The sequence below is a fragment of the Malaclemys terrapin genome, chromosome 9 (assembly GCF_027887155.1).
Source record: "Malaclemys terrapin pileata isolate rMalTer1 chromosome 9, rMalTer1.hap1, whole genome shotgun sequence".
In the NCBI taxonomy this organism is placed as follows: Eukaryota; Metazoa; Chordata; order Testudines; family Emydidae; genus Malaclemys; species Malaclemys terrapin.
In genome coordinates, this window is record NC_071513.1 from 102,874,988 (window position 1) to 102,900,071 (window position 25,084).

Sequence of the window (25,084 nt, forward strand, 5' to 3'; positions counted from 1 at the left end):
GTTTAATACATTTTCCCTGCTGTAATTAGTGAAGTGCAAAGATAGATGGCTCAGGTGAAATAAATTTCAGGATCTCCATCAAGTGCCAGGGGACATCTGTCTGTTCCACCATACCCAATGGAAATCTGCAACAAAACTGTGAAGACTAAAATCTACGGCTCCTGGGGATCCTCCCATCCTGCAACAGCACAGGTGTTCCTGATCAGGACTGAAGTGCATTACCACAGCCGTAGAGTGGAGGGTCGTCCCAGGCCTGGAATAGCCAGGAGGTGTCATAGGTCTGGTTTGAGGTGGAAAAGTTGTTTGGAAGATCCAGGACTAGGGAACTGCTAAATATTTGCTCTCACTCATCTGGGTTTCCATACCTACGTAGCTCCACTGACCTGGATGGAATTACTCCTGTTTTTCACCAACGTAACAGAGCAGGTTCGGCTCTCCTATGAATTTACTCCTGCGCAAAGAGATCTCTACAACAACTGCCACAGTTACCAAATAGAGAATACATTAAAAAAAAGGAAAGATAATAAAATGCAGGACTGCCAAGCAGGAGCTGAATGCAAATTCTATGGAATCCCTCCTGAATCTAGCACTAGCAGCAATGGCTAGGTCAGTGCAGAACAAAGTCACAGGCAGCATATGGCCCACTCTACTTGTACATATGTGTGTACACACACACACGCACACGCACACACACGCGTGCGCTAATCAAATGGCTGAGACACCTGCCCAACTCAACCAGACTTTACTGAGCTGAGCACAAGGAGGGAGGATGTTGCTAGAACAAGATTTCGAAGGAAAGCCCAGAGCCCTGGGGCAGACGGATGGGATTGGGAGGAAGACGCAGCCATTCCGAGGGGATTCACAACTGGGCGGGTTGCAGAGCTGCTCAAACATTTTTTTTTGTTGAAAATAGCTTCTTTATTGAAATGGACATTTCGGCAGAACACAACCACTTTCAAGAAAAACTTACAATTTTTTTGCTGAGAACAGGAAAACCTTTGACCCAAACGAAAGCTTTCATTTCCATCACCCTGCGGGAACAAAAAACCCCAAAAACCCACCACTTTCCCGACCAGCCTTATGGGACTGGTCAGACACATGCTGTTTGCTGTAGCTGTTTTGGGACATACGGCCCTCAAGCTGAGTGGTCAGGAATATAATAGGGACCGACTGACCAGTGCTGTTACACAGCACAGACGGCAAAGCCTGGAGAGCTGTCTCATCACAGGAAGCGGACGGTTTCGCAGCGGAGCATCCGGCAATGGACGCTTACAAATCCAGGTTCAGGATACATCCATCAGCTAACCAGAGTAGGCCCCCCTGGGGTTGTCGTCCTTGTGACCCTTGGCTCCAAGAGCCAGGACCCAGCACGCAGCTCAGTAAACCTATAACACTGCTATTTCTGGTGGCGTTCTGTTTGTACCTCTGGCTAGAGTGAAATTTTCTAGCACGGACATCCTCCTGTTGTTGTCATAGGTCACTGGCAGGGCAAAGTCTTTGCCTGCGCCAAACAGCGCTCTCAGATAAGAAGGGGGGTGGGGGGTTGCATTCTGCATTGGTCCAAATAAAAGCCGGCCAAGGAAGGAGTGTTCAGGACTATGAAGCGAGAGCTCTGAATGCAATAAGCACAAAGACAGGCTTCCTGGTGCAGAAAGGGGAGAATACACCAGGGGCTTAACTCTACCATACAACCGTTGTAGCAAGGAAAAATGACAGAGCTCATTTAGAGAGGGCCTGTTGTCCTTGCTTGGACTTGACTGATACCCGCAGAAAAAGGAACCTGTAGCTATAGCCAAGAGAAAAGGATTTCTCCTTCCTCCCCTTCACATACTAGTCCTCCTGCCTTTTTAATGTTTTTAACTACATAGGAGTCAGATCCCAAACAAACACCCACAGACCTCGGGGGAGTCAAAAATCTCAACTGGAAGTTTGCAATCTGAGCCAAGCACCCAACTTGGCCTTTGAAAAATAAGGCTGCCAGTGTAGTAGCTTTTATGTACTCTGCATACTACAGCGCTATTGGAGTGCTATAGCCACTCCTGTATGGGGAACAGATAGCTAAACTGACTCTTAGCTTGAATACAATACAGTGTTCTACTTCGCTTCCCAAAAGTGCTGTCCTCCACCCCAGCAATGGCTGCATTTCAATGCTGGATGAAGTAAACCTGCAGATACTGGGCCAAATTCTGCTTTCATTTACACCTGAACAAGTCCTCCTGCTTCAGTGGTGCAGCCTAGGTGCAAGTGAGAAGAGAATTTAGTCTTTGTGACCCTTGGCTCTAAGAGTCTCAGTGCAAATGTAGAATAGGTCCATGAAAACGTACCGAGCACGTGCAAGGGTGCTCTTGTCATCCATGCATCTGATAAGACTTCCCTTTGCACATTTTGTTATTCCAAGACTAAACACACACAAAAAACCTAAGAGAATTTGAATTCTTCGGGTAACTGTGCTCATTTATTCAGCTCTCCAAGGATCATTTTCAAAGTTGCTGGTAGTTTATTCCCAAACAGGAATGTAAATAATACATCTGAAATATGCCCCAACTTCAGTCCTTATCTAATGTGTCTCATTCCAAACACGGAGGGTGGTATGGCTGTACACTGCATATTTTCTATTGCTCTAAGGCAGTGCATGGATTTGTAAGAACTCAGAAAGAACTTTAAACCCTGTAAACTTTCAAGAACAGAAATTAACCTAAGTGATTTTTCAGGTCTACGTAACTGGTTTTGTTCCAATTCAAAAAACTTCAAAGGGACTAAAGAAGCATGTTTGCAAGTCTATCATATAGCAGCATTTCAAAGAGAGGATCCAGAAATAGCCATGGAAAACAGAAGCATGGTGCTTAAAACAACAGTGAACTGGAGTTAAAAACAACTCCCCAGATAACCTCATGCTCCAATGCAAAGTCATTTTCCAGAGCATGTTCTGCTGAATGTTTTAAACTCACACAGCAATCAGGCAAGGAATGAGTCCCCAGAGATGGGTTGCTCTCCTCATCTAAGTTCAGGGCCGGAGTTTGAGAACATTCGATTCCCAGAGCTTTAGCGGTCACAGGATGGGTTCAGATTTCTGAGGCTTAGTCATAATGCACCCTCTGGGCCTGCCTGTGTGAGGACTGAGCCCTCTAGGATTATAGGTATTGCAGGATGTTAGGAGACATTTAGTATCCTTGGCAAAGGGTCAGGTTTTGATGCTATGCCTAAGTGAGGGCACCACTTGCTGAGGACAGGGGGAAATCAGCCCTTCACTCAAACCCCGCATCTCACACCCGAAAGCAGCTGCCGTTTTTTCTTTCTAGCAACTGTGAAGGATTGGGGGATTTGGGGGGTACTAAAAATCCTCAGCTGGTTTGTGGACTCTTAGTGGAGAAAGTTTGAGGGCTACTAGACCAGATGACCCAGCAGAAACTTCATAGAAAATCCCTATGAAAAAAATCCCTTGGAAAAATCTCCGGGGGGTGGGTGTGGCGGCCAGGAAAAGGAAAGGAAGAGGAATCCAAGTTGCTTTCTGCCCGTTACAGATGGACATGGCTGCAAGTCTAGCGCCCTGGACGCTGTGCAGCTGGTGTGTGCTGCTACATGCCCAGATGACGGTTTTCTGCAGCAGCCACCCACTGTGCCCCTGGAGTCAAACCTTCCAAAGCCGCGATGCCAGGAAGCCCAAGCCTGTTTCCTCCTGGATAGCAACAGGCCCCCGGGTGATGGCTCTATTTACACCGTGTCTGGCAGGCGCAGACTGTGATCTTTAAAAGGCCGCAGTGGCCATGCCAGGGAGGAGATGTGGGGACAGGGAACATGGCCTGCACTAGCGGCGGGGTTGCAAGAACAACACAGGAAGTTTCTGTAAAGCACTTTAACCCCCACTTAGTGTTCTGGTTTGGCGATGAGCTGCAGATCAGAGGCACACACAGAACATCTGCCTCCAGTCAAGGAAATGGGCTAGTACTACAAATCTAGGGTGCAGGGAACCTAGGCCCAAAAGTATCACGTTTCTGCCGACAGCGACATTGCTTTCCTACACTCAGCCTTTCTTCCATTTACCTGCCCGTGGTTCTGGTGACAGGGGCAGGACTGACAGTCCGGGGAACTCGCAGCCTCTGTCCATCCATAGACAGGATACAGGCTGGACTGTGGACAAGTTGCCTACCACACCACTCCCTGCCAAGATGCCTCAAGAACAGACCTACCCGTAAGCAGAAAGAGGCCTCCAGGGCCCACTCTTGGGTCCTTGATCTCTCTACAAGGATGCCAGTCCAGTGCCAGCTGGGAGAGCTGTGTGCGAGATGTGGACATTAGCAACTAGGCTGAGCCCTGCCCTTCCTTCACCCATTCCACATGGCGATCAGTTGGCAACAACTCATCACTACTGACCGGCTGTGCACAGAACCAAAGGCCAAACGGCTCTTGTAGTCCAACACCCCTCCCCCACCGCCCTGCATTTTCCCAAAATACGTATTTTTACTGGCTACAGAAAATTCTGCACCACAGGGGTAGATGTCACAGTCCACTTCTACGCCTGTGCCAAGAAGCTTCTGGGAGGCAAGGTCGGTTTTATTTCTGGTGCAAATCTCATGAGCGATACAATGCTACATGTGAGGCAGGCCCGTCGGAGCAGCAGAGGAACCCACACGCATAGGAAGGGTGTGAATGCTATTGCAGAAGCAAGAGGTGAATGCCAAGAATGTCCCGTCCCCTTATGGCCCAGAAGCCAAAGCAAAGGGTAAAGCAAGGCTCAGTTCAGCCTAGCCCTGGGAGGGAAAAACCCCAGTTGTCCACTCAGAGATCCTTCCTCCTGGACTGTCACTACCAGCCGCAGTGCCAAAGACCCACAGCACATCTGACAGCGTGCAGGGGAGGCAGAATTAAGTCATTCCCCACAGCTGGCCTTACCCCGCTACCCTGCAAATTCCCCACACTCAGGACAGGCAATTGTCTTTCCCCAAGCCAGAGGGAGATGACTTAACCCCTTCCCTTCCAAACCCTGGATCGGCTGCACCGCCCCTGTGATAAAGCATTACTCCTTTTCCGGCGTATTAACTTGTTCAGACAGTTACTCGCTGCCTGCCCACACCTGCATTAGACTGGTAACGCTCACAGATCAGGCACGTAAGCGGGGTCCTAGGCACTGCGGAGATAGTCACTTGCAGGTTTACACACACCATGCCGTCATTTCGATCCTGATCATTCTTAACACACGGCTGCTCTGACCTCAACATATGCCCGCTCTTGCTGGGTTGCTGTGTACTCTGCTCTAATTACTGGGGAACAGAGGAAAATGAAGGGAGTGGTAATGGTGGGGGATAGGATAAAGAAAAACACTAGTAGGCTTTACACAATTCTCAGCTTAATGTGAGACAGAGCTTTAATTGATAGAACAGGCTGGCACGACTAAATGAACACTTGCCACGAATCAGCGCTGCCCACGTTTGAGGCAGGCTTATGTTCTGAAAGCAACATTCCCTCTGACTGCACTGCCCTGTATGTTCCGAGCTCAGCCCACGTTTCAAGAGGAACCCCCGGAGTCCCGATGTCGGGAGGTAAAAGCATTGCAATGCACAAATTCCCCTAGTTAAAAAAAAATCCAGTTCCCTTAAAAGAGTATCTAGTCCTAGAAATGTCCTGTCATACATCCCTTTAAGAAAACATTTTAAGGGTTTTTCCTGCTCCTCCATGGATGTCAATGTGGGTCTTTTCCACAAGGGATAATTGACTAAGGCTTTCCTCCTGCAAACACTTATGCACATAACTTGACACAAGAGAGTAGCTCCATTGGGCCAGATTCTGCCTAGTTACACCGGTGTAAACGCGGAGTAACACCATTGACCTCCCTGGGGCTGCAGCAGTATGAAACTGGAGTCGTGAAGAGCAGAATCTAGCTGGTTGAATTCAACGGGTGCAAAGTTACTCAGGTGCTTAATCGTTTTCAGAATCCGGACCTTACCGACACGGCAGGAGAACACAGGAACTACCCAAGGCACCCATCTTGCAATGGAAGGCACCCGGGCGGATGCCAGGGCCTGCACAGGGGCCCGTTCACACCAGAACCATGGCCCGAGCTGGTCTATAGCACCCATCCCTGTAGAATCCAAACACAGATGACAGACAAAGAGCGATCATGTCCAGTTGTCACCGTCCCTTTAAGAATGTTTTATGGAAACTGGGGAACTCCTCAGCAGTAGCAGATTCATGACCCTTCCGAACTGAGTATCTCAAGGCACAGTGCCTTACAACACACACTGATGCTGATTCTCTCCTTGGAAGAGAAAATGACAAAACACCAGGAAGGAATAGGTTCATTATTGAGCAAGGAAGCTACTAAAAGCACTGAAGGAATGGGAACCTGTAAACTTAAGAATATTGACTGCTCACTTTGTCACAAACTATGCAAAAAAGTCACCATTGTTCAGTGTTATCCCCCAACAAACAATAGCGATGAACAGGTCAAGACTGCAGAGCGTCTGCGACAAGATCAATAAATATGACATTGCTATCCTCGGGGGAAATCTAAATGCACAGGTTTTAGTGATGATAATACTGGATATGAACACGTTACGGGAAGAGACAGCATCTTAGGACAGACGGACAATGGAGAATGTTTTGTTGAACTCTGCAGCATATGCAACCTTTGCATTGGAGGGTCTACTATTGCTACACGAGGAAAGAAACGGACATGGAGATCATATGATGGCTTCACCCAGAAACAGCTTGACCATGTGGCTATTAGTAGGCACTGGAGAAGTTCACTGTTGGGATGCATATGGCTGGTGATGTCATAAGTGACAAAGTCTTGTTATTGGGACAATCAAAGTAAAACTAAACTAAAGAAGGTAATACCATGCAAAGCAGAAGGAATGTATGATACCAGAAAGTTAGTAGATCGAGCAGTGAAGGTGCATTTCAAGCTGCAATTTAGCAATAGATTTGAAGAGTAGAAGATACTGATGGAGGACAGAAACAAAGGGCAGTTCTTCAAGGACGCACGTGTGAATGCAGCCAGGACTACACTGGGGGTGGGAAGATCTAGGACAGAAGAATGGCTCCAACTAAATAAATGGACGCTTGTGGAAGAGAATTAAAGAGAGAGAACTGAACAAGAATGAGACAAGCAAAAAAAAGAGCTATTCTGCAAGATTAGGTGGACAAAAAGACAAAGAAAATAAAAGATCAGCCAGAAGAGATGAGAGAATGGATGGAAAATAAAGCAAGACAAGCTAAGGAGTTGTACAAGAGAGGGGATTCTAAAACGCGTATTCCAGTAGCTAAACAACTGACATCACAATTCTTGAACATTTTGGCATTGTGAAGGCTCAAGATGGTACAATTTTAACCACAGAAGAAAGTCTGTTGGAGGGAACCTTTCCAGGCTGTGCTTAACCAGCCAGAGCCACTAACACGCACAGAGATAAGAGATAGCGGACTTGCCTAGATCATTGGATGTAATCACCTTTGAGGAAGTAACTAAGGCTACAAACCAACTGTAGAGTTGTAAAGCACCAGGCTATGATAACATAGATGGTTGAAATGTTAACAGCTGGTGACGAAGTGATGGTGAATTACATGAATTGTCATACATGCACAGGTTTTTCATAGATTCATAGATTATAGGACTGGAAGGGACCTCGAGAGGTCATCGAGTCCAGTCCCCTGCCCGCATGGCAGGACCAAATACTGCCTAGACCATCCCTAATAGACATTTATCTAACCTACTCTTAAATATCTCCAGAGACGGAGATTCCACAACCTCCCTAGGCAATTTGTTCCAGTATTTAACCACCCTGACAGTTAGGAACTTTTTCCTAATGTCCAATCTAGACCTCCCTTGCTGCAGTTTAAACCCATTGTTTCTGGTTCTATCCTTAGAGGCTAAGGTGAACAAGTTCTCTCCCTCCTCCTTATGACACCCTTTTATATACCTGAAAACTGCTATCATGTCCCCTCTCAGTCTTCTCTTTTCCAAACTAAACAAACCCAATTCTTTCAGCCTTCCTTCATAGGTCATGTTCTCAAGACCTTTAATCATTCTTGTTGCTCTTCTTTGGACCCTTTCCAGTTTCTCCACATCTTTTTTAAAATGCGGCGCCCAGAACTGGACACAATACTCCAGCTGAGGCCTAACCAGAGCAGAGTAGAGCGGAAGAATGACTTCTCGTGTCTTGCTCACAACACACCTGTTAATGCATCCCAGAATCATGTTTGCTTTTTTTGCAACAGCATCACACTGTTGACTCATATTTAGCTTGTGGTCCACTATAACCCCTAGATCCCTTTCTGCCGTACTCCTTCCTAGACAGTCTTTTCCCATTCTGTATGTGTGAAATTGATTTTTCCTTCCTAAGTGGAGCACTTTGCATTTGTCTTTGTTAAACTTCATCCTGTTTAACTCAGACCATTTCTCCAATTTGTCCAGATCATTTTGAATTATGACCCTGTCCTCCAAAGTAGTTGCAATCCCTCCCAGTTTGGTATCATCCGCAAACTTAATAAGCGTACTTTCTATGCCAATATCTAAGTCGTTGATGAAGATATTGAACAGAGCCGGTCCCAAAACAGACCCCTGCGGTACCCCACTCGTTACGCCTTTCCAGCAGGATTGGGAACCATTAATAACAACTCTCTGAGTACGATTATCCAGCCAGTTATGCACCCACCTTATAGTAGCCCCATCTAATTTGTATTTGCCTAGTTTATCGATAAGAATATCATGCGAGACCGTATCAAATGCCTTACTAAAGTCTAGGTATACCACATCCACTGCTTCACCCTTATCCACAAGGCTCGTTACCCTATCAAAGAAAGCTATCAGATTGGTTTGACATGATTTGTTCTTCACAAATCCATGCTGGCTATTCCCTATCACCTTACCACCTTCCAAGTGTTGGCAGATGATTTCCTTAATTACTTGCTCCATTATCTTCCCTGGCACAGAAGTTAAACTAACTGGTCTGTAGTTACCTGGGTTGTTTTTATTTCCCTTTTTATAGATGGGCACTATATTTGCCCTTTTCCAGTCTTCTGGAATCTCTCCCGTCTCCCATGACTTTCCAAAGATAATAGCTAGAGGCTCAGATACCTCCTCTATTAGCTCCTTGAGTATTCTAGGATGCATTTCATCAGGCCCGGGTGACTTGCAGGCATCTAACTTTTCTAAGTGATGTTTAACTTGTTCTTTTTTTATTTTATCCGCTAAACCTACCCCCTTCCCATTAGCATTCACTATGTTAGGCATTCCTTCAGACTTCTCGGTGAAGACCGAAACAAAGAAGTCATTAAGCATCTCTGCCATTTCCAAGTTTCCTGTTACTGTTTCTCCCTCTTCACTAAGCAGTGGGCCTACCCTGTCTTTGGTCTTCCTCTTGCTTCTAATGTATTGATAAAAAGTCTTCTTGTTTCCTTTTATTCCCGTAGCTAGTTTGAGCTCATTTTGTGCCTTTGCCTTTCTAATCTTGCCCCTGCATTCCTGTGTTGTTTGCCTATATTCATCCTTTGTAATCTGTCCTAGTTTCCATTTTTTATATGACTCCTTTTTATTTTTTAGATCGTGCAAGATCTCGTGGTTAAGCCAAGGTGGTCTTTTGCCACATTTTCTATCTTTCCTAACCAGCGGAATAGCTTGCTTTTGGTTGTACGGAATGGTTTGGGGAAGTAGAACTGTACTAAAGACTGAGGAAGAAGAGGTCTGTAAACTTCCTTAAAAAGGGGACCCAACTTCTTTGTGATAGCTGGAGAAGAGTGAAACTTAGAATTGCCAGTTTTGGTTGGACGTATTCCTGAAGGTTTCATCGCATGACATAATCTTTAATTCTTGGAGACTCCAGGACAATCCTGGAGGGTTGGTAACCCTAATGACACTCCTATCTGTTCCTGGAAAAGCATTTTGCATTATCATTTTGAACAGGATGAAAATTGATGTTGACCAAGTACTCAGGGAAGAACTGGCTGGATTTTGATCAGGTGGGCTGTATTCAGACCAGATTGGAGAAGACTCAATGAGAAAGACTTAGAATACCAGCAAAAGATGGTTTTTAACTTTGTTGATTTTATGGAAACGTTTCCTAACATCCACCAAGAAGCCTTCTGGAAGATCCTGACACACTATGGAATTCCAGCAAAGATGTTAATTAGATAAAAGCTTTGTAGGACGAGTGTCTGTGCTGTGTGAGGACAGAGCGCAGACACACGGAGTGGTTTAAGATTGTTACTGGTCCAAGGCAAGGTTGCGTACTGTTCCCTCTTCTCTTCTGCACTGTTACAGACTTTGTGATGAGAAGAGTGATGGCTGCTGCAGAGGACTCTGGCATTGTTTGAGCAAGAGATAAGCTGTGAGGCTTGGATTTTGCCGATGATATTGTTTTGCAGATGATATTTTTATACTGGCCATCAACTTGGATGGAATGAAAAGACTTTATGAGCATAAAAGCAAAAGAAGCCAAGGTGGGACTTCATATCTGTATGCAGAAGAACAAAATCATGGAGCTAGGAGAGAATGCTGTCAAACAACGATGGATATGTGATTGATAGAGAAGAGTACAAAAGAGTTGATGACGTAGTACATCTTGGAATTACAAGATCTGCTAATAGTAGCTCACTAAAGTAGCGAAGGCAAGACTGGGCCAAGCCAGTGGATCATTTTCCCGTTTGTCAAACATCTGGTAGAGTAGAAAGATACTAAAATGAGATTGTACAATGCTCTTGTCTTCCCAATACGACTGTATACCTCGGAAACATGGCAGATGGTGGAAGTACATAAAAGAAGCTGAATGCAGTGTTGTTTAAGAAGAACCTTGGGAATTCATAGGAGAGATTGCGTAACCCGTGCGGAAGTGTTGTACACACAGGTCAGTGGACTGCAGATTCAATAATCGGACAGAGACGGCTATGGTGGTTTGGCCATGCCGTCGGGCTACCGCGTGGCACAAGCACAAGGCATGTCTTACATTGGATCCCATCTGGAGAGAAGAGCAAGCATGGAGGACAAAGAATGACCTACCAGAGGATGATCAAAAAGGATATTACCATCATGGAGACAACTTACGATGGGGTAAAACATCTTGCTCCGGATAGGCAGCAATGGGGGAAAATCGGTTGCCTCAAGCACCCCGAGGCCTGGGAGAGTCTAGAGTTAAACCAGATGCTTCAGAGGATGATGCAAGAAACCCACAGCAGTAGATGTTAGATGATCCACTCCCCGCACATTAGATCTCATCCTGATTTCTAATAATTAGTGATTGGCTTAAGTCCTGAGGCACAAGCTTTAATATCCTGGTCAACATTTTTATTGTCATTAATTATGATATTCTAAATATTCTTGCTATTTATATATTCAATCCCTTTTTGAAGCTTTTTCATTCTTAGCCTCAACAACTTCCTGTGGGAGTGTTTTCCACAGTCTAATTACACATGCTGAGACAGAGTATATCAGTTTTGAATTTCCCAACTCTGTTTCACCAGATGTCCCCTTGTTCTCGTATTATAAATCATGAAGAGCAGAAGTTCCTGATCTACCTTCGAGACAATTCACTATCTCACATACTCTTAATCTATACCTCCTCTTGTTCATGTCCTTTCAAAGATAAATAATCCCAACCTTTTCAATCTCTCTTCAAATGAGAGCTTTTCTAGGCCTTTGATATGTTCCAAAGGTAGAATAAAATGCTCTCCAGAAGTATTTGTCTGAGCCCTGGGAACAGATCCTCTCTGGTTGGGATCCATACATGGCATGACTCCAACACAATCTCATTAAACTCCTTCTTCAATTTGGTGAGAAGATTTTAACAAGGGACTCCTGGAAGCTGCCTCCAGCATCTCAGTTATTGGCACTTCCTTCTGCAAAATCCTCTGAGTGCATTGGCAAAAGCCAGGCCAGCTCATTCATCTAAAGTCTCCATACCATGCACAGCATTATTCTGAGTCTAATTTCAGTTCTCCGGTTATGCTGTTAATGTAATGTTGTTTTCGGTGCTTGGGAAAAGGCATCCAGTCAATCTCAAGAGGTGCTGACTCCCTGCAGCTTCTACTGACATCACTTAGAGTTGTGAGCATCCGGCTCCACTGGAAACCAGTTCGGTGTCCATAGAACTGATACACAGCATTGATCACATGTGTCTCCCCACAATGCCCAACTCCCGATTGAGGGGTGTGTGGGCACCTCTGTGCACAAGGGAGTGATACAGTCTCTGTTTATGCCTATTCAGCACTCTCCCAGGAGAGCCTATTACAATGTTGACACTTGTGCATGAGGAACCAGACTGAGACCCACCAAACAGCCATCCCAAGTCAACAACTCTCCATCACCTCTGAACCAGGCCAGATTCAAACCAACAACACACAGAGTTGGTTCACACAGGATGAGATCTCATGTGGGGGGAGCAGATTATCCAACATCTACTGCTGTGGGTTTCTTGCATCATCCTTTGAAGCATCTGGTTTAACTCTAGAATCTCCATTGCCTATCCGGAGCAAGATGTTTTATCTTTGCTGTGTGTGTGTGTTGGTGATGGAGCCATCCATACAGATCCCCCCCTGAGCCACCACATCACCCTTAGCTGAGTGGCCATCAACAATAAGCCGGTACTCCATTCCCCACGAACATTGGGCAACGCTCTAGGAGACATGCAATGAACTGGGGTTAGGATTTTGCGAAGTAGAGGCCCGACATTAGACTCCTGCGTGCATACACAAGAACGTAAATAGGTGGCCTGAAAGAACTGAACATCCAGCAGCGCCTACAGCCTTCAGCAGGTGTTGTGGGCGCTCGGCACAACTGGAAAAGTAGGCTATTTATTTGAGGAGCCTAAATATGGATTTAAGAGCCTGATGTCAGGTCTCTCGTTTTTGAAAATCTTGGCCTGCATGTATCGTTCATCACTTGCATGTGTGTCATTACTTATGATGCCTCGGTAAGTCTGATTCCCTCTGTCACATCCAACCTTCAATGCTTTCTGTTTTTAAATACAACCTTGAACACCACAATATTAATTCTGCCTGCCCATGCTTGTTGCAAGTTGAAAGCTCACCACCTGCGGGGAGACCTATCATGCTAATGAAGCAAGCCTGGTGCCAGCTCTGCCCTTTTTACTCCTGAACACCCCATCTGCATGCTTTACATCAAGAAAGATTAAGCTTAAAATGCACCACACCGGGGGGCAGAGGGGCAGCCGAAGAACACACCAGCTTGCAAAGAAAATTCTGCTGCATCTGCACGTTGCAAGGGTGGAGTTGCAGGGAGGGGAACAATGCACTGGCATTCTTGGGGCGAGGGGCAGCCAGCCACCTGGTTCCAGTCCAGTTATGAACACAAGTCATCCTTTCACCCAGGCCCGAAGGAACGTTTTCCTCTTTTTTTTAAATGAACAAGAAGCTACAAGAAAATATTTGGCCTCCAGATCTGATAGGCCACAGCCAAACTCTGCCCTACATTCCAGTTAAGACATGTGGGTTTGGCTTCCCATCCAAGGAAGGAAAAAAGGACATTGATGATCTGGGATGAGGATACTATTTTTGTTGATATAATTATTCAGTGGCTAATCCACGACCCTTGACGTCAGCCTCGGAAGGGCTGTTAAGTGCCCAGTTGCCATGGAGAGGAGGTGGTTTGGCTGGGAGGTATGATGCGGTTAAGGAATGCTGTTTAGCTACCTGCCCTTTGCATGAATACATTCAGACCCCTCACCAGCATCAGTCATCAGAGACCTAGGAATTAAAGCCGTTGCTTCGTGGGCGTTATTGCCTAGGATTGGTCAGAAACTAAAGTAACCAAGGAACTTTGAAGGCTGTGGTCCCTGCAGTCAGAAATGCTATTAAAGACCACAGGCCTTCCCCAGTGTAGACACAGAGTAACTCTGGAGACTTCAGTGGAGTCATTCCAAATTCATGTGGGTGTAACAGAAATCAGAATCAGCCCTGTTCCCCTCTTAACGCCTCTGAACACCTATTGAGGGAAGTGATTTGATAGAGGAACCAGTTATGTGCAATATCAGTTTATATAAACAACCCTTTAGGATCCAGTCTAGCTTCCTTTGGCTTCAGTAGGAGCAGGAATGGGGCCCTGGCTAGAAAAGAAAGGATTGATTCTCTTGTCATTACCAGAGCTGTCCGCCCCCCCTCCCCCCCATCATGACCCTTATCCTCCCCACAACAGGCTTTGAGGAGAGAGGAGACCCCAACATCCACTTATGGGAAACTTTACTCTCCAATTGAAACTGACAAAAGGAGGACTAGAGCATTTCAGCTCCAGGCCACTGGTTCAAATCTTCCCCAGGTGCCCGGTACTGCGAGGTACTTAGGTCCCCTGCAAGGGAGCTGAGGACACTCTCAGCACCTCGCAGGATCACATCCAGTCATCCCCATCAGGTGGTCGTCCAGTGGCTTTTGTGAAATGAGCTGGGTGGATTTCAGCCCAACTTGTAACAGTCACGTATGTTCACACTACAAAAAAATGATACCACCCTTGGTAGCTTTGTTGCTTAAACAAAGGCCTGATTTTGAGAGCCCAGAGCACCTGCAGCTCCCATTGACATCAATGGGGGTGCTGGGTGCTCATAAGATCTGAAAATCAGGACCCAAGTAACCTTTTTAACCTTCTAAGCTCCCTCCCAAGTCAGCGTGGAGACACACGAGGGGGCCAGTATGAGGGGGTGGGGGGAACAATTTGCCCTGCCACAGCCCGCACTGCATCTGTTCTGCGGATAGATAAAGAGCTTCCGTCTTCAGAGTGGTGTAGCCAGCGCATTTCTCCAGCCCTCACTTCACTCCTCAGGTTGAAAGCCAACAGCAAACTCCCGAGTGTTCATCAGTAAACCAAGAAACCCGCGTGGCTGCACCACTGGGCCTGCTAGTGGGAGTAGTTTTCATTCAGGACACCGCCACCAAGAGCGAGCAGACGATAGATGCCTAAGTCCATGGATTCAGGGTGGAGCTAGTCCTTATAGTTAGGTTTATTTCTCATACAAACCGATCAGAGTCCAATACCTTGTTACCTTGATTTAAAGGTCATTCAGTGCCTCCACACGTCCACATGGGGTTTTAGCATCGCTACTCTGTCCAGAGAAGATGAACGGATGGGCTGTGTCTGGACATGGGCCCAGTGGCTTCGATTTGGAGAGCTCCTACCCTCTCCTGCTTCGGAGACTGATGTGACTGACAGAACATTCCCATCTCTAGCTGATTTCAATGGCAGCGGGATGATGCCTTCAGGGCTGAAGGCCTGGGTCGGGTTCATAGGTCCATCTCACACGGCTCAGAGCATTCCCATCCCATACAGATACTGTTTATTTTTGTACTGCAATACTTTTAACTTCGCTGACCACCAAGATGTTTACCCTCTGGGTGAGGACTAGGAATGCTATTTTAGACAATCTAAATTAAGAGATTTTTCCAAGAACCCAGCTCTGAAATCTCTTTATTTAGTCCAGAGCAGAGCAAAATCAGTCTTCAAGATTAGAGACAAAAGCATCCCCCTCTTATTACCGTATATTTCTATTTCAACATTTGTCTGGGATACAGGACATCTGTCAGATGAAAACAAAATGGACAGACCCCCAAAAAAGCATAGTGGGTGATACCTCGAATGAGAAATAAGTTAAATTGTTTGTGCCAGCACAGATTTTGAACCAGTGGCTTTTTCTTGTGTTATTATTTGCCACTAGGCATCCAAAGGGAATGGATTACCAAGAGAACAGCATTTTCCAGTGGTTTGGGCAAATTCCTTACAGTCAGCGATGTATACTTAGAAATGCAAATACCACCATTACGAAAAATCTGGTCATACCATGAATCCCAAAATTCTTTATATTCCCCAACTGTGCTATACAAAGTACAGGAGGGTAACGTCCTCCACTACTGAAATTCACCCCCGTGAGGTTGAACCCTGCAGCTGTTTATAACACACAGCAAGTGATCTTAGTACCAGAAATTAAAAGTAGTCTTGTGTTGAAACTTCAGAGATTAGGCAAGATGAGCCAGATTCTAGTCTCTGGTGCAAATCCAGAAGAAAACTCCATGATTCCCATCTAGTGATTCCAGCTTTACATCAGTGTAAGAGGAGAAACTGGCCCGATATAATTACGCAAGTTGAAGTTTAGGTTGGCAGAAAGTAATTTTGGGAGATGGAAGGAATTTGGCACAGGGCCCATGGTAAACATTCCTAGTCTTGCAACAAGTGCCAGGGGACCTTTAATGGCTGCAAATGGTCCATTTCAAGTCTCACTCTGGTGCTAGTGACAGATGATATGGGTGATTTAAAGTGGTAAAAGTGATTTGATCAAACTCTCCTGCAGGACTCCTGAATTACTCAGATTGTAAACCCGTTGGAGAAGGGACAATCAGTTTGTTCTGTGTTTGTACAGCACCTAGCACCCTAGGGTTCAGGCCCAGGACTGGGGCTCCTCGGTACTATGATAATACAACTAATAAATAATAATAACAACCTTCCTGATCCATCTGCTGCTTTGTTGTATGGCCTTAGTCAAGTCATTTAATTGCCTGTGCCTCAGTTTCCCCATCTGTATTAGTTAATGTTTGTGAAGTGTTTTAAAATCCTTGGATGAAGAGCATTATACAGCAGAACCTTGTCATAAGAGCAATGTAGCAGTAAGAGCTGTTCACAACATCATCTTACTGGTAGCAGGATGCAGTAGTTAACGGGACATTGCGAGGTCAAAATACAGTGTTTTTACAAACACCTTTTTAATAAAACTTAAGATCAATACAAAGGTTTTCATGTTTTACAAACAAAAAAACATCAACAGCAGCAGCTTTATTTAAAAAAACAAAAACAAAACCAAACCTTCTCCTGCTCTACTGCTGACCGAAAACCAGCCCCACTGTACTAATGCATGAAATCCTCAAAGTAATATTGGCTAGAAACACGTTATGCTAGTTAATCTGTAATCCTTATCCTGCCAAAAGAAATGCAGAAAAGTAGCAGAACAAAGAGTAAACATACATTCAATTTGTAAAACTCTTTCCATTTTGATGATCAGTGGTGTTAGAGGGAGGCAAGGACATTGGATCATTGTCAAGATAAAAAAAAAAAAATTATTCTTCAGAAACCAATGAGCTTCCTCCTCCCCCCTCCCCCCGTCCAAATCTCTCTTGAACGTATTTGCTGGTTACAGGCTACAGAAATGGAATTTACACTGTCTTGTCATGGTGCACAAAGAGGAGAGGCCGAGTAGACAGGCACACATGGGTTTAGCGATGGATAGCAAGCTAGAAAAAGTTAGCAAGCACTCAGGAGCTGCAAACAGAAAAGCAAATGTGAAATGAAGCAAAGGCTATTAAGATCATCTGGAAAACAATGCAGGCAAAAGGGGGACAGGAAAAAGACTAAAGAAGGAAATGAAAACCTAGGAGAAAGTTGGAGAGGGTAGGTTAGAAGGAGCAATTGTTTCTGATCGACCTGTCAATTTTTTCCAGGAAGTTACTAGTTATTTTTGGCCAAGGATTCCTGATTTGTGGGAAGCCGTGCAGGGAATGGGGAGCTCCATTCGGTTGTGCTGTTCACGGGCAGAACATCTGCAGCAAGTTCCAACAAGGTTATTAACTCAGCAGTTTGTAACCAGCCAATGCCGTCATGTCACGCAATTGCCTACTTCCCCAACCCACATGCATAGCAGAAAAAAACCCTAAAGAGGGCAAAAGCTTTGGCCTCCAGGCTACATTCAGACACAAACAAAAATTGCTCAGGCAGCAAAAGCAGGTGGGTCATAATTCAAATCACAGTCCAGAGGACAAACAGCACCAGTGATCCCCCAATCCCCTCCTGCCAAAGCCTAGCAGGTTTTCAAAGGACAGCAGCCCAGCATGTAATAGACAAGTCATCCTGTCTCTAATAGAAGTAGAGCGCTCCCAACACACTGCCTCTTCTGCTGAGGAGACGGGAGTTTGGGAACACATTACAGATTCTTCTCTTCTCCATGGGCTGGAAAACGCAAATCGTCTTTTATTCCCATTAGTGCCCCCCTCCCCCATTCTCTATCCTTATCCAAACACTGGCCCACCCGGGCTGTCTCCAGGGTATTTCTGGCCCAACTGGAAACACTGGTGATCTCCTGGGGAAGCATGAGCATGGGACGTTTCCAGCCCAGTGACTCCAAAGGTCAGAGGGCACATCTGAACTTTGGGGGGCTTGGCCAAACGTCAGCACTAGGGCCCTGATCCAAAGCCCACCCAAATGAGAGGCTTTCAGCTGACCTCAGTCAGTTCTGAATCAGGCAGGAGCTTGCTCAGGTCTGGGGCACACCTCCTTGTATCAACATTTTGTGCAGGAATTTGATTGTGTTTCTTTTTTAAGCCTTTATGGGTTAGCGGAAGCCAGAATTTCCCCCCTTCGCTCTACTGCCAGAGAGTTAAAGCCTGAGCTGCCAGTGGGTTACGGTCCAACAGGGTTGAATGGTATCGTCCATGAACCTAGAAAACCCCACCTATCATTGCAGGAGTGTTTTCCGCACACATTTAAAAAGACAGAGGCAAAGTGCTCCAGTGAATTGGCCAGGACAGCACAGCAAGTAGCACTGGGCACCAGAAAGCCTCAGTTTCTAAACCCAGCTCTTCCACTGACTTACTACAGGGATTTGAACAAGTGACCTTGATTATTGGGCCAGATTCTGCTCTCACGGAGCTACCCCATTGTAACTGAGGGCCTCTGAGCATCATTCGGATCACACTTTCACTGGTAAACTCCACTGACCCAAAGGAATTACTGTAGAGCTAAAGTAGTGTGAGATGAACATTTGGCCCTCTGACTCAGTTTCCCCACCTGCAAGGCAGGGATAATAGCAGCTGCCTTCCCTACTTTGCAGGGCTGGTGTGTGGATGAGTTCATATTTATACAGCAGCATATTTTTTAAAGCACTGTACAAGTGCCAAGCCTTACATTTTTTATTTATTCCATGTTTTGTCATTACCAAATAGGAGGTTCATTCCCCTCCCCTCCGGAGAGCTACACAAGCAAGGGAGAGGTCACTAGGAGTGGGACGGAGAAAGCACATTCCATACAGTTCGTTCTCTCTGAAAATGCAAATGACATCAACTCCTGCCATCCAGCCACACAAGGGAATCGATGGAAGTACCCAGCAGCCAGTGACCCACCCACTCCTGGCAGAGCGACAGGAAGGAATTGTCCAGGATACACAGTGGGATGTTTAACCTAAATCTCCTTTCCTCTTCTGTTTCGAGACAAGCAGCGGAAGCAAGACCCGGCTTGGATCTCCAGAAGTGTTTTGTGGCAGGTCGATTACAACAACCACCACCAATAAACCCTTCCCCGCAAAGGCACAAAGAGCCACCAATGCGAGGAAATAGGGAGCGGAGAGTGAAAATGCATGTCGAATGAGCCAACTAAGAGAGAGCCCTACTTAGCGGGGGGAGGAGGGGTTCACCGTCTGCCTGCCTCTCTCCCCAGATGTCATACAAGTGCAATGAGAGAGACAAGGCAGGTGAGGGAATATCTAGTGGTAGGCCAGCTTCTGTTGGGGAGAGACACGAGCTTTCAAGCCACACAGAGCTCTGCTTCATCTCTGTATGGCTCGAACGCTGCTCTCTCTCACCAACAGAAGCTGGTCCAATAACAGACATTATCTCAGCTGCCTTTTGTGTCTAATATCCTGGGACCGACAGGGCTACAACTACACAGCATACATACAAGTGCAATGTGAGTTGTACTCCTAGAGCCTGCAGCTGCAGGTGCTTAGCACATCTGGAACTCAAGGCCCTACTTGCTAAAGTGAATGAACAGATAATGTGGTTGTAAACAGCAGTTTCCAGAACACAAATGAAGCCTCCCCCTGCCCCCTCCCTAGAGAGGTGTGCAAGTCTCGGTAGCAGCAGAACCTGCAGGAAGAGCGGTTATTAGGGGAGGAATTCAGGGAGTTCTGCACACCCCAGCCATGTCTGTCTGCTGCACTGGACAGGACTGTGTGTGGGTGAACAGAGCTGGGGTGAGTTGTGCTCTATGCATCAACCCTTTTCCCAGCCTCCCCTCCCCCAGCTTCAGGGTTTAGTGGGGTGGGAGAGGCGTATTGCATCCCCTGGGGAATATGCCAAACCCGTTTACTCAGACTTGGCACAGAAAGACGATTTGGCTGTCAGTGCATGTACGTCCAGGACTTGTGGTCAGTACAACTCCAGGCAAATCCAGTCTTGCACAAGTGCCCTGGATCAGTCTCTGCACCGTAGGGGCCCCATGCAGATACATCATTGTGAAGAGAAATTCTTCCAGCTCGCAGATACCCCACTAATGGTTTTGCTAAGCAAGAAAGGTGCTAAACCAAGTGGCTCACTGGAGGCCAAGGCAGAAAAATGAGAGATCAGAAGAAAGTTTTAAAAATCATTTTACGGAAACCTTCCAATTAAAATAGTTGCAGTCAAAGAAAAAAAACAAAAAACAAAAAACCAAACACCCCAGAGGCAGCATCTGAAACCCAAACATTTATACAGCTAATGAGAACACCCACAGTTACATTAGGTGGGGATAGACATGCTTTGAGAAGGAATAGAGGCTCACATTCTTAAAGGTTTCAGGCACCAAACCTTTCAGTGATTTCAATGCGAGTTATATCCCTAAATACCTTTGAGGATCTAGGCCATAAACTTCGGGGGCTGTAAAACATTGGGGGGTGGGTGGGAGGGAGATCTCAGAGACTGCTGTGTAATATCTGAATCTTCTTTCAACTCATCTTTTTAAAATGGAGTAGTTCTCAAGTTCACTGTATCCCTTTAAATGAGGATAACTGACTCGGATGACAGAAGCAGGAATGGAAGGCAGCCCGTATTTGACAAACACAAAAAACCCCCCTAAAGCATGGAGTAATTTTGCTGAAAGGGACCCAGAGATAACAGGTTCAATCCAGAGCCTTCTGAGAAGTCTATGCAGGCAGACCCCTGAACCCATGGGCAACCCCGTTGACGTCGCTAGATTTGCTTCTCAGTAGGAGAAAGCTTGAAACGGTGTATTTCTCCGGAAGGTGACTTTCGCTGAGCTCCACAGAGGTGAAGGCATCCGCCCACAAAGAGCTCATTGCAGGATCAGCATCTAAGGCACTGGCAGAAAGTTCTTCCGGCTTCAATGACCCCAGAATTTGGACCAAATTATAACCCTGTTTCTCCGGTGGTATTTCTTTCTAGGGATGCACATTATGCATGCTGGGGTTCTTAACTTCCTGTAAATCCTTTCCTTGGCATTCCAGGCCTGCGGTTTGCAGAAACCTCAAACGAAGACATTACAGACCAGGAAGCAAAGCACAAATTGCAGCTAGGATTTTCAGCGGGTTCTTAATCACAGGGACTGATGGTCACCCACGTTCTGTCGCTGTGCAGTTAATACATTACAAGTGTTTATGCTTTCTAGGACTGTTTGCTTCTCCATTTGGCTTCAGTGGATTGCCGCAGAATCGCTACCACCAAGCCATGCTCTACATTTTAAAGGGCATATCTCCACTTAATACCTGCCTTTAGCAACTACAACCTTGTGTCAATTAAATAAGGAAAGAGTCCAGAGGGAACGTCCCAGCAATGTTTTAAATTTTCAGCTTGGCATAGAATAAGTTCCCAAAGAGTCTCTATACTGTTAGCCATAAAAAGTCAACTTACTGCAGCTACCTGATGGCTCAGCAAATACAACATCAGCCTTGAATTAAAGGAGAGCCAACCTCGGCTGTCGAGGAGATTTTCTGCCCAGGGAAGTTCATTAAAGACAACACAGTCTTCTTCATGAAGAGTAAACAGTGATGATTTGGGAACGATTGTCAGGACAAGGGGCAGATAAGCAGGATTTCAGAGGCTACAAAAACCCTGATCCTACTCTACCCTGCAAAGTATTTCATACCAGAAAAAAGAGGCAGATGCAATACAAGAATAGAAATCATATATCCTCTTGCTACATGCACAGGGAGAGAGAAAGGAAGTTTCTCTGAAGTCACAGGGGTTTAAGGTACTGCTGCATTAAAATGAAAAATGCCTCTTGTACCATAACTTCATGCGGTTTTGCTAGGTTTTCCTTAAACCACTCCTAGTAAGGCAAGTCATTTTCAACCCTAACCCAGTCCCCTTTAAACTTTCATTAGGAGAAAAGAACATGTATGCTTTAATGATGTACTGAGTTTGTGAGTCCTCAGCCAAAGAACAGGAGAAGGAACGCAACGGTCATAAACCATAGCAATTCAGGACACAAACTAATGTCTTAGCATAGATAATCGCCCAGGACCAGCTTATCAGTCCATCCCTTCGGATACACGGGTTTCAATTTTCCTTTGACTTTAGGGGGCCAAACAAACACTTGGGTTTCACATTGGCCCATCTCTCCCCTAGATCATTAATTATTTTTGCTTCATTGTACGTAGTGTTACCAATGAGATGGATAGAAACTGTAAAGACAGGTGAATGGCTGAGTGGGGAGACAGAAGAAAGGATGGACTGGCTAGTTCCTCACACCTGCTGAAGCTGATTCTAGAGGGTACTATGAGCCAGATGAATGAATGGATGGATGGGAGGGAGGCCTCAGTCTCACCTGATGTATGCCAACCACAGGTAGATGCAGGGCTCCAGGTGCCAAATTTTAAAGGTGTTTAGACACCCTAAAGATGTAGATAGGCACCTAGTAGGATTTTCAACAGCACCTAGGAACCAAACTCAGACCGATTTCATAAACGCGTATGCCTTTAAAGCTCTGGCCCCAGGTGCTGGGGGAATAGGTGGAAGGGATGAGGACAGACAGGGATGAAGGGAATTAACAGAAAGGCAGGTGAATGGATGGAGAGGCTGGCTAGCATCTGTCACCTGGATGTATATCTGCTGCAAGTAGGTGAATGTGGGGGAAGACTGGATGAAAGGGGTTGCAGGGCTGGCCAAGGCCAACTCTTACCTGGGAGTACACCCACTACAGGTCATTGTAGGACACCCTGTATGAAGGGATGGAGGGATGTGGGGATTGATGGTGGGTGAATGGAAGGGAGGAAGCTGGAGGTGGATGTGGGGTGGGGGGATATAGAAGGAAGCAGGGGGTGGATAGATAGGGGGCCTGGGTCTCACTTGGATGTAGGCCCGCTGCAGGTAGTTGTAAGGCACCCTGCAGGGATGGATGGATGGAAGGAAGGAAGGAAGTAGGGGTGGATACGGGGTTGGGGGGTTGGGTAGATGGGGGGCCCGGCTCTCACCTGGATGTAGGCCCGCTGCAGGTAGTTGTAGGGCACCCTGCAGGGATGGATGGACGGATGGAAGGAAGGAAGTAGGGGGTGGATGCGGGGGAGGGTAGATGGGGGCCCGGCTCTCACCTGGATGTAGGCCCGCTGCAGGTAGTTGTAGGGCACCCGGCGCTGGAAATCGGCCCGCACGTCCTCGCTGGCGCGGTGCCGGGAGGCGGCCCCCAGGCGGCGCCGCAGACACTCCCGCAGGCAGCGCGCCCGGCGCAGCACCGAGCCGAAGAAGGGCAGGTCCCCGCCGGCGCCCGGCCCGAGCCGCCCCAGGGGCTCCCGGCAGCCCAGCCCGCAGCGCAGCCGCGCGTCCCGCAGCTGCCGGTGGCTGCCCAGCGCCCGCTCCAGCCAGCGCACGGCGCCCGCGTAGTCGCCGCCGTCACAAGCCTCCACGCCGCGGGCGAAGAGCGCGTCGAAGGGCGGCAGGGGCTGGGGCTCCGCCGGGGGCTGGGGCTCCGCCGGGCTCCCCGCAGCCTGGCCCAGCAGCGGCAGCAGCAGAGCCCCCCAGAGCCGGCTCCGCCAGCCGGGGGCCATCCGCGCTGCGCTCGGGGCGGCCGGGCCGGGCAGGGCGCGGAGCGGGGCCGGAGCCGGGACCGGGCTCCCCCGGGGCAGAGGCAGGCGGGGACCGGGGGCAAGCGGCTCTCCCTAGGCTGCAGCTGCGGGGCTGGGCTCCGGCTCCATGTGCTGCTCCTGGGGCGTGAAACTCCAGCCCGGGCTCCGCCGCCGCCAGCCGGCAGCTCTTAAAGGGACCCGCGCGGGGTCACACGCTCCTCCCGCTCCGGAGCGGGGCGGGCCGGGCACTGCCGCGGGCTCTGCCGCTCCGCCCTGGGAATCGGAGCCGGCTGGGCAGGGTCAGGCGGAGCGCTGCATGCCCGAGTCCTTCCAGACAGGAGGGGATAGGGGAGCCCCCTCTGCCAGAACCCCCGGCCGGCTCCAGCCTCAGAGCCTCCTACACCAGCTCGTCCGGCTGCAGCTGACCCGGGAAGCACGCCCCCCCTCTGCTCCCCCAACCCCTTTGTGACTCTTCTCCCTTCACTGGTCATGCGGCAAGTTGCCATGGGGGAGAGTCGGCTAGGGGCCAGGAGCCATCACAATACTCGGTGTGTTCGGTTCTAGGGCGTGACCGAGAACAAAAAGGTGTAAAGATGAAGGAAGCCATGAAGCTGCTATCAGATAGGAAGTGGTGCTGGGGGGACCAGATGTCCCGATTTTACAGGGGCAGTCTTGAGATTCGGGGCTTTGTCTCATATAGGTGCTTAACCCCCAGCTCCTCCCCGCCCCCCAGCCCCATCCCAATTTTTCACACGTGCTATCTGGTCACCCTAAGTGGTGCACCGACTTCATTCCACCCCCGGTCACTGTTGAGCTGACCCCAAAAGAGAAGAGCACTTAGAGCCCCATTGTGCTAGGTGCTGTACAAACAAGTAATAAAGACCCTCCCTGCCCCAGTGAGCTCACAGTCTGCACGAGTGGAGAAAACTGATGACTAGGGTGTGTGAGCGGGGAGAGGGACTAGCCATAAATCCCCAAAGTCTCCTCCATTTGTTGCAGAAGTGCCCCTCTGCAACCTGTCCCCTCTGCTGCAAAGAAACTGAGGTAGCTCTGATGTCTTTAAGGCATTTTGCCCTGGGCAAGATGGGTAAGATCAGGCTGAGCTGGGGCAGGTATGGGGATAGAAGATAATGAATAAGTGCTGTGGGAAGGAAGCCCAGTTTGTGTACAGATTTCTAGCTACGTGCCCCACTCTAGCGGGCCTGGGAGGGGCAGTGTTTGGTGTGGTGGGGGCGTGGAGAAGCCAAGGAAGTCCCTCTTAAATGATCTGCTTCATGGCTGTAACCATTAAAAGAAAACAACTTCCCAGCTGCAGGCAATGTATTTTCCTCTCTCCTGCTCCCTCA

The 25,084-nt window shown here is 47.5% G+C and overlaps 1 protein-coding gene across 2 annotated transcripts in view; it reads right to left on the reverse strand.

The window, feature by feature from the left end:
* Window positions 1–24,029, reverse strand: part of P3H2 (prolyl 3-hydroxylase 2) — a 108,638-nt gene extending 84,609 nt beyond the window's left edge. The window contains exon 1 of one of the 2 annotated variants that reach the window (XM_054040227.1): window positions 23,268–24,029. In XM_054040227.1, the coding sequence (XP_053896202.1) occupies window positions 23,268–23,720 (453 nt within the window). In that variant the 5' untranslated portion in view covers window positions 23,721–24,029. Of the gene's footprint in view, window positions 1–23,150; window positions 23,186–23,267 lie in introns of those variants that run through there. The other variant, XM_054040228.1, reaches the window with a different exon arrangement.
* Window positions 24,030–25,084: the final 1,055 nt, after the last annotated feature.